This window comes from Gavialis gangeticus, unplaced genomic scaffold, assembly GCF_001723915.1.
Source record: "Gavialis gangeticus isolate Ggan-Ray unplaced genomic scaffold, GavGan_comp1, whole genome shotgun sequence".
Taxonomy (NCBI): domain Eukaryota; kingdom Metazoa; phylum Chordata; order Crocodylia; family Gavialidae; genus Gavialis; species Gavialis gangeticus.
The window spans coordinates 169,433,635-169,443,520 of record NW_017729022.1 but is presented as its reverse complement, the minus strand read 5'-3'; the positions used below and the strand labels follow the sequence as shown (position 1 = coordinate 169,443,520).

At 39.9% G+C, this 9,886-nt stretch overlaps 1 protein-coding gene across 4 annotated transcripts in view; it reads left to right on the top strand.

Annotated features, from left to right (window-relative positions):
* The window catches only part of RAB3GAP2 (RAB3 GTPase activating non-catalytic protein subunit 2), an 87,659-nt gene that overhangs the window by 12,621 nt on the left and 65,152 nt on the right, over window positions 1-9,886 (top strand). For 2 of the 4 annotated variants that reach the window (XM_019516470.1, XM_019516468.1), the window contains exons 2-4: window positions 1,858-1,925; window positions 6,749-6,872; window positions 8,836-8,917. In XM_019516470.1, the coding sequence (XP_019372015.1) occupies window positions 1,858-1,925; window positions 6,749-6,872; window positions 8,836-8,917 (274 nt within the window). Of the gene's footprint in view, window positions 1-1,857; window positions 1,934-6,748; window positions 6,873-8,835; window positions 8,918-9,886 lie in introns of those variants that run through there. The other 2 variants (XM_019516469.1, XM_019516471.1) reach the window with 2 other exon arrangements.

Below are 9,886 nucleotides of genomic sequence, written 5' to 3'. Positions count from 1 at the left end.
TTTTTTTTTTTTTTTTTTTTTTTTAATTATTTATTTATTCATTTTAAAATTATTCCTTATCTCACTCATAGGGTAAGTGCATTCCCTTCCTTAGCATTTCTAGGAACATCTAACCCTGGGAGCAACAGACTGAATTCACTTCCAAGCTAACAAGCCTTCCACCAAATCCTGAAGATGGGGATTTTGTTCATCTATATCAGATGAATGGAATTTCTATCAATAGATTAAAAAGCTCCCCTGTCTCCACATGCCTTTATATATTCTTGTTGGAAAAGCAAATTCTGTCATGAGTTTGGCACTGAATTTAATTTGCTGGTCAGTTCTCAGTTAGGTTATGAAGATAAATGCTTAGATCCATTGAGAAGACCAGATTAAAACATGCTAGAGAATTTCTAATAATAACTTCTTTCTTTGTTTATGTTTTACAAAAATTAGTTTGTTGTACATTCTCCTTTGATGGATTAGAAATGAGTCAAACTTTAGTTTTGCATACTTGCACAGATTACTAATAGTAATAGCACAGATACTAATCCATATGGTTACGATCAGAAGTGCCAAGAGTAAAAACCCTTTCCCAATCCCTAGAACTCACTGTCTGTCTCACTTATTTAGTCAGCCTGCCTACCCCATCTCCGAAAGAACTGACAGAACAGAGTCTCTTTTGTGACCTTATATTCATGGGCCCAGAAGATCAAGGGTGAAATCATGTTCCAAAGACAAAGTCTTTGCTGTCTTGCCATCAATCCTTTCTTATTAAAAAATATGTATTTTTAAATATTAGCCACTCGAAAATGTATGAGTTTTTTTTTAATCCTATTCTGTAGATTCTTACAGGATTTTGAATAGCATAATACAGACTGACCGATACAACAGTATTTATTTTTTACTCTTGTGCTGTTTTGCAAAGCTGTAAACTGTACCAAGTGCCTTTGCTCTTTCTGCATCCTTAAAGACAGTGCTGCTTTACTTTAACCTCATAAATATGATCAAAGAAAAGTCTGCATTATTTTGGTCCAAGGGCATTGTTACCTTAAAAGGACTTCTTTATGAATCAATAACCCTTCAGATTAGCAATAAACTATTTGCAGGAAGGTGAGCACTTCTGAATAAAGTTAGGAGGCGTTGAAGATAACTGGATGCATCTTCATTTGTACCTTTTTAGTTGGCGTTATGATATCGAGCTAGCTCCATCTTTGCAACGCTGATAAAGACTAGGAATGTATTTTTCTTAAATTCTGCTGGCATTGGTATCTTAAGGCTTTGTTCTTACTGGGGAGAATGTCTGTTTCATCACTTAAGTAGATTTTTCAAGTCCTTTATGTAATCACTTCTAATCATTCTTAGCTTCAAGTTGCTGCACAAGTATTAGCAAATTAATCTTCATAATACCCTGTTTGTATTCCTTGAAGTGGCTTGTGGGGAACCTGAGATAAAATGAAGTTGATTTGCTTGTTATCTTTTACCATAGGATGAGGAGCCACCAAGGAGGAATTGATGCCCCACAGTACTAGGCTCTGTAAACTGAGTGACTTGTTTAGAGCTACAGATGAAAACTTGAGATGTACTCTACTCCTAATCCAGTGTATAAACCACATCTTTCTCTTATATTTAAATGTATACTTGGGAAGCATTATATGTAGAAATGAGTATGACTGTCATGAGAAATATAGCATGCTGGTTCTGATGCTTCATGGTGTATATGCTAGTTCCTTTTTACTGTTGTAGCTACCTTGGAAGAGCTAGGTCTGACTAAATTATGATGCATAGGGAAGTTGGACAATCCAAGTTAAGTATTTCTTTGTCAGTTATGTGTTTAAGTGATTTCCTTTTTATAACAAAAAATCTTATTGTTCAAAGCAGGCAAGTCATCAAATTGGGAAGAAGATGGCTGGGGAGCCTGGGATGAAGCAGAAACACAAGAACCAGTAAGTCTGTATGTGTGAGCTTTCATAAATAAGGTTTTCTTTCAGTAAACAGATGATTTATGCTTGTTTACTTTTTTTTTAAAGTAGCTTTCATCAAGCCAAGATGTTTCTACACCTGACTTAAAATTTCAGAGCATTTAATGAGAAATTAGCTGTTGATGTCCATAATTGTGCTGGCTTTTTTTTCCCCACCACCTTAAGATGTGTGACTGGGGGCAAGGACATCATTGCCAGAACTTGCAAAGGGTGAAAGCTGATGTCATTGCTTGCCTTGTCACCTGAACAAGATCTGAATTCTGTGCCAAAGAAATAACAAGGCAAAGTAACAGTTCTGCAGCTACCAGTAGGCCCAGTGAATGGTCCCAACCAGCCACTTCTGGCCAAGTCTGGATGAAAACTAAGGAGTAAAATAACTGAAAATAGGTACAGTTATTTAGAAAAAGCATATTCTCAGTGGAGCCCAAGACCTAGCCATCCCAATCGCACTTCCTACTTCCTAATCCCTTCTCCTCCTTTGTGCTCAGTGCACACTGATGAATTTATTACAAATTATTGTAACTAGTTACTTGAGGAGGGGAAGAGAATAATAGCATGTAGGTAAGAAGACGTGGTGGAATAAGCAAGCCCTTGTTCATTCATCATTGCATTGTACAGTTCTATGTAGTGAAGGAGAACAAGTGAGAAATTTGAAGAATCTTTCTTTTTGTTGGTCTACAGTCCTACCCTAACTGCCATGGAAATGGTGTGTTTCTTGAACCGCATCTCCGCTATCTGGGTTGTAATGACTCTTGATTGTCATGAAAGAATGATTATATAGAAACCAGAGTAAAAGAAATTTTATAAATTTGGCTTAGAATCTAGGATAAATCCTGAAAGCTGTTAATATAAATATGGGGAGTGAATATCATGGGACTGCTCCACTAGTTGGATAAATGGTGCAGGGTCAGCCAGATTTTAAAAACCCTTACAGTTCCAAGACTATTTAAAAATAAAGCATGCAACCTGCATACTCTGAGAAGAACAAAACACACATTTATAGTTCCGTTTAATGCAGCAGTGGTTTGTCCAGACAAAACCCATTCCCTGTTGTTTGATCCATCCAGAAAATTGATTTGCATTGAGGCTCATTTGAACATTCCTTCTAATATTCCTGTCTCCGATTTTGGTGGGATTTCTGTATGTGCCTTGACTAATTTTTTGTTGAGATTGTTAAATCAGGTTTTGCCTAGTACTTGGATCTTAATTGCTCTGTCCTGTAGCTGTATTTCTAATAAGTGAAACATTTTTTTCCTATGTTAAACCAATCTTGTTTTTCTTGTTTTATTCTTCCCTGAGGTTAATTTGTTGTGTTCTGTGCTTTCAAAGCTCAGTGCTTTAGACTGAAGCATGTACAGCACAAAACATTTAACAGGAAAGAGAAAACAGCTAACTGCTCTAAGGAATGATCTTTTTTTGTAGCTTTGTGTATTAACTTGCTGCTGCATCTGCAGTTCCTTTCATACAGTACTGAGACAGTTTCTGTTGAGTGGAGTGAAGCAGGTACTGCTCTTACACTGACTTAAAGTACATAAAAATACGTTAAAAATGCAGCTGTGTTCAACATTTTCCTTTCTATATTTTTGTCCTTTTTTAAGATTCCATGTTACACCATTAAGACTTGGGTTTTACAGTCCTGGATTCTGATATTTCTGACAGTGAAGCACTGTTAAGTACCAGGAAGGTATCTTGGCTCTGAATCCTCTCAATTTAATTGTGAATTTAAATTAGACAAACATGTCTCTGCTGTACCATGCCGCCCTTACCCTCCACATTGCTCCTTTACCCTGTAGAGCCTCCTGGTCCACTATACTCATGCTTACTCTCACCACAGTGGGGACAGGGATCTGTGGCGAGGGTAAGCATAGGCAGCACAGTGCTGTGGGGGGGCAGAGACTTGTGGCCTGTCACTGGGGTTGAGTTGCAAAGAGTGCCCCATGGTGCAAAAGCCTGCTGACCCCTGCTGTGTGGAATTCAAACATAAATTAATTTGACCAAGATGATAATGAATTGCTTTTAAAATGAATTTTTGTGTAGCCTATCTTGATATAAGCTAAGAAACAAGATCGATTACACTTGTGAAATTATATAAAGTGTTAATACAGGTTGAATAGACAAGTGGTGTTCCTTAGTTCATTTCCTCCGTATGTCATATTGCAATTGTATCTCAGAATTGGAATGTCTAATAGCCAGAAAGGAGACTTAATATATACTGTCTTTTGGGGGGTGTGAAACAGGCCCTATTGGATTCAGATTTAGCCCGAGTTGGGGACAGTGATTTGATTTGTTAATTCAGATCACTGTCCCTGATTTTTGATTCGGCTGAATCCGAATCTGAAGATTTGATGCTGATTTGGAGATAGACATAGCTTTAAATGTTTTTTCTACATACCTCAAGGTATCAGCATGGCTTGTGAATGCCACGATGCTGGGGCGGATGGGGCATCCCAGAGGAGCGTGGGAGCCCCCCCACATGCTCAGCAGTGAACCTGGAAGTGGATTGGATGTACTTCCAGTCCACTTCGAGGTCTGCTAGCGCCCCCCCATTCCCCCGGCTCGGTGATTGGCTGTGGGGGTGATGCCGGGTGCCCCCCACCCCCAGACCCGGGAAGCACCAGTTGCTGAGCTTGGGGGGGGTGGTACGAGGGGGCCCCCCAGTGTGCTCTTTAATGGACCAGAAGTGCTTCTGGTCCACTTCTTGGGTCTGCTGCTTAGCATGCTGGGAAGTCCCCCGCGCTTCTGTGGGATGCTCCATGTGCCCCTGCATCGCAGCATTCGCAAGCTGCCTGGTACCTAGAGGTATGTAGAAAAAACATTTTAAAGTCGTGTCTGTGTACGAATCTCTCCAAATCAATTCGTAGGGTTCCAGTTCAATTCGGAGAGTTTAAAGGGTCCTCTGACTGATTTGGAGATTTGGCCACTGAATCGGGCCGAATCTCCACTGAATCGAGTCAGTGACCAAAGCTTTGCACAGCCCTACTCTCTATCCAGATCCTGACAGGTATTGTGTATGCCTAGCAGCTGTATGTATTTTTGGTTGTAACGTCATATACTAATAAAAATGCTCTTGAAACTTTCTCCAGCAAAGCAGCAGAAGTTTGTATATTCAGGAAAGTCAACCATAAGGTAAATCTCACCTTAGAGCGGTAAAACTGGACTTTGACCAACTTTTGCTCTGGGGATTTAAGCCAGAGGCAAGTTTTGTTCCCCAGAGTTGCATGCTAGTATTAATCAGTTCTTCTCTCTATTGCCCTATATAGTTGTATCTCTATTTCTCAATATTTTCTGTAGTGGTTTCCTGCATCAGTGACTGTGACTCTCCAAGAAAAACTTCCACTGCAGTGGAATCCTCTTGAGGCAAAACTAGATATCTTTATTTCTCTCAGAGGACCTTATTTGAAAATCGAGGTTATTTTTATTTTTGCCTGTGTATAGAACCACTACAGTTCTTAATGTTCACCTAGCACCACCTGACTGAAAAAAATAAAAAAAATACAGTATTGTTTAAAAATAACTACGTACTTTTTTTTTTTTTACCTTGTGCAGGTGACTTAAATGAAGAAATAGTACCTCACGTAGATTTAGAGGTTCTATAAAGTACTGAGGTTTGGAATGCTATTTTTCACTTTTGCAATAGATTCAGGGAGAGAGACCACTATGAAGTGGTTGAGAGAAGAGACACTATATTGGTATTTTACACATGCTTTAGATAGAGTCATAGGAGAGTCTACGTTGTGTTGAAGGCAGCACCTTGACCATACCTTTCTTATTTCTTGTAAATTTGAGAATTGGGGTTTTTTTCTTCAGAACTAGCAGTGGACCAGCTTGGTTGGGAGCTTCCCGGATTGAGTTTGGTTTTTGAAATCCCATGTCTTGGAAAAGTACAGGTAGAAGAGGAAGTTGTTTTGCTGCAGTGACTTAAATGATAGCCTAATTAAATTATGTGTAAGCAGACATTTATCAAATACTGTTCTTTATGCATAATTTTGGGTAAACTCTATTCATGTTGCAAACTGACCACTTAATCCACTTTCTCATTTCATGATCAGAGAGTAAGAGAACAGGTCTTATGAAGAGAGGCTGAGAGCCATGGGACTCTTCAGCTTTGAAAAGTGCAGGCTAAGGGGTGACCTGGTGGCAGCCTATAAAAATATAAGGGGTGTGTATCAGGGTCTTGAGGAACGCTTGTTCACCAGAGCACCCCAAGGGATGACAAGGTCCAACGGTCACAAACTGCTCCAAGACTGTTTTAGGCTAGACATAAGGAAAAACTTCTTTACTGTCCGAGCCCCCAAGGCCTGGAATAGACTCCCGCCAGAGGTGGTACAAGCACCTACTCTGGACTTCCTTGAGAAACATCTGGATGCTTATCTTGTTGGGATCCTTTGACCCTAGCTGACTTCCTGCCCCTGGGGCAAGGGGCTGGACTTGATGATCTTCCAAAGTCCCTTCCAGCCCTAATGTCTATGAAATCTTTTTTTGTTTCTTAGTTTGTCTCTAATCCATAATAGTACTTTAACTCTCATTTAATGATGTTTAATAGCCTTTGAAAGACAGGTTTTCCAGATTGTCAGCTGATATTCCTTTATCTGCTCTTCTGCTGGTTTGCTACAAGAATTCATGTTAGGTTGATATGTTTGACTTACACTACTGTACAAGCCACCATTTTTTAACTGGTGGGTGCTACTGAGTAGTCTTAAGAAATGGAATAAGTTACATATGGATACTTCTTAACAAACTGAAATTTTGGAACTTATTGCATATATTAATCAAAGTTTTACATATAGGGAGAAGAAGAGTCCACTTGCAAGACACAGACGAATTATTGGCTTCAGGACTGTGTGTTATCGTTGTCACCCACAAATGATCTGATGGTAATAGCTCGTGAGCAGAAAGCTGTTTTTTTAGTGCGTAAGTATGTAATACACAATGTGTACTCATGGCGTGGTCTCTTAACCTAGTGAGCAGCATATTTTATCATAAAGAGCTATCTTCAGGGATTTTCTGAGGGTGGGCAGTTTTAGGTAATATGTGTGGTCTATTATATAAGCAAACCCAGCAAGTCTGAGGTTTAGCTATGTATCTCATTTCCAATGGAGCTGAGTCAGTAAGTTTAACAGACCTAATTGGTTAATGTGTGTGCTATACCTGGCTTCTTGTCTCTAGAACAGGCAAAGTAAAATTCTGACCTTTAGAATACAGGCAGTCCTTGGACTTACAACACAATTGGTTCCTGAAAACCATGTGTTAAGTCGAAACGTTGTAACTTAGAACCTATTTTTCCCATAGGAAACAATGTTGTAAATGGGGGATTGATTTCTGAACCGAGGCCCGGTACCCTATTTTCACCAAAAATAACCCAGAAATTTGAACTCAGTCAATTACAGATGAGTAATATAGCTACGTTAATGTATTTATGTTGTAAAAAGCAATCATATTGATTTGGAAGGACTTCTTTGGTGTGACTTTACTGGACTTTTTGACGCGTTCTTGGCTGGAGTCTTCTCAGGAGTCTTGGCTGCAGGTTTTTGTGAAGTCTTGTCTGCTTTCTTAAAGAAAGTGTCCAAGGAAGTTTGGACAGGTGCTCTTCAGGGAGATGGACAATGCAGCGAATTTGTTTGCTGGTGTGATGCTGCATCGGATCAAACGTTGTAAAGTCAAAACCGACATCAGAAAGTTGAAATGGTGTCAATTTATAAACGTTTTAAGTGCAAAACGTTGTAACTCGAAACGTTGTAAGTTGAGGACTGCCTGTATACTAATTTTATTTCACATGAACAAGTTGTGGTTTGGTTGTTTTTTTTTTATGAACTAAATTGACCTGGTCCCTAAGTGCATGCGACTCTTCTCTCTTTTTTTTCTTTCCTAAAATTTAGCCTCATATAGTAGAATATATAGCATTGTTTTATTTTACTGTTGGGGAATGAAACGCTTTAAAAATGCTGGTGAAAATGAAATGAAAATGACTCCTTTTTCTTTAAAGCTCTGATCCTGTATTTGTCATTCCATGCAGAATCATGCATGCCAGAATCCACGTTAGAAACTTCTTTTCCATAGGTAGTGGTAGGTCAGCAATATATGATGCTTATAAGAGCAACTGTTTGGCATTTTGGGAAATGCCAGATGTTTGGCATTTTAGTGTTGTTCCCACTAGATTGAAAATAAACCAGTTACCCTTCAAATGACCTGACAGAACTCCTGCCTCTGCATCATTGGATGTTGATTGTCCTAATTTGTCATGTAGATAGATAATGTCCACCATCAGACCACAGCATTGTGATTTTTACACTTGACTAACACTACTTTGAAAACATTAAAGCAACTTTAATCATAGCTGTAACAAAATGTACTATGATGTTTAATGTTACAATGATGTGAATAAGAAGATAATGAATATTCACATTATCCCCTCCTTCTTCCCCTGGCATCACTCTCTGGGTTTTTAATCTCTGCTGATTACTATCCCAGGAAGTATTTTGTATTTGCTTAGTGCTTTTCATCTGAGGATTTAATTGTTTTTAATTACACCTCATAGCTCTAGTGTGGGGCAGGGGAGAGGGAGAGTGTGTGTGTGTATGTGTAGAGGAGAGAGATTAAGCAGTTTAGATGCATTAAGTATTGATAGAATTAAGGACAAAAATTAAAAATTGAGCACCCAATTTCCTTATATGACTGGAATAGTTTTCTTATGGTGGAAGTTTTTAATTGCTTCCTAACTTAAACATGATGGTATGCGTTACAATGAGGAAGATTAAACATAGACCTATTATTATGTTTGAAAAGATTGGATATAGAAGTTTTTTACAATGTAGTATTTTAAAATCTTATTCTTTATTGGCCAGTGTCCTTTTTTTTTCTCTCCCCTTAATGCCAGCGAAATGGAAATACAGTGACAAGGGAAAGGAGGAAATGCAATATGCTGTTGGCTGGAGTGGCTCTCTGAATGTTGAAGAAGGGTAGGTATTGAATTCTAAGTTCATGTAAATGATTAAATTGTTACCTTTTTATCCTTATTAGTTAAGTACTTTGCTTATACATAGTTTGGCGAAAAAATTATTGTAATGCCTTTTGGTTATTTATTAGGTCTGGGCAAATAGGGAAGTATTTGATTCAGATTCGGCCGATTCAGAGGACAGTGATTTGATTCAGATCACTGTTTTCAGTTGATTCGGCTGAATCAGCTTTGGAAGATTCGATGCCGATTCAGTGATTCAGATCAGCCAGGGAGAGGCAGGCACAGCCGGGTGGCTGCAGGTTCTCCCATGGCTTCTCCAGCTGTGTCTGCCTCTCCCTGGACAGGGGGAGCCATGGGAAAAGCTCCCATGGCTGCCCTGCCTGGGCCCGGCCTCCTGGCACTTTAACAAAAAAAAAAAAAGCCCTGTACTCACTGGCTGTAGCAGGGGCTGTGGGGGCTCTGGGGCCTCCTGGCAGAGTCCCCCCGCACAGATGCCGATCACCCCGCCCGGCCCCAGCAGTCTGGGAAAAAAAGAAACCCCAGAAAACCAAAAAAATGCACACTCGCTGATAGTAGCAGCAGCTGTGGAGCCTCTGGGACTATGTGGCAGAGCTGCCCCGCCCTGATAGCTGTTCCGGCTGGCCCCAGCATCCTGGCAATTTAATAAAAAATAAAGCCCCAAACTCATTGACTGCAGCAATGGTGATCTGGGGCTTCTGAGAGCTCGTGGCAGAGCCCCCTGTGCAGCATCCCAATTGTCATCATCCCCTCCCCCCCCGACCGCCTGGCACCCATGCAGCTGCAGTAGCTACGCTATGGCACGGGTGCAGTGTGGCTTGGCAGGGCACTATGCTGACTGATGCATCTAATGAATACTCTAAAATACACTACTGGCTTTTCATTGCTTCTTCCTATGACTTAACACAAGCTCTTCCATAGGAGCAACTCCATTTACACTAGTAAAATCTCT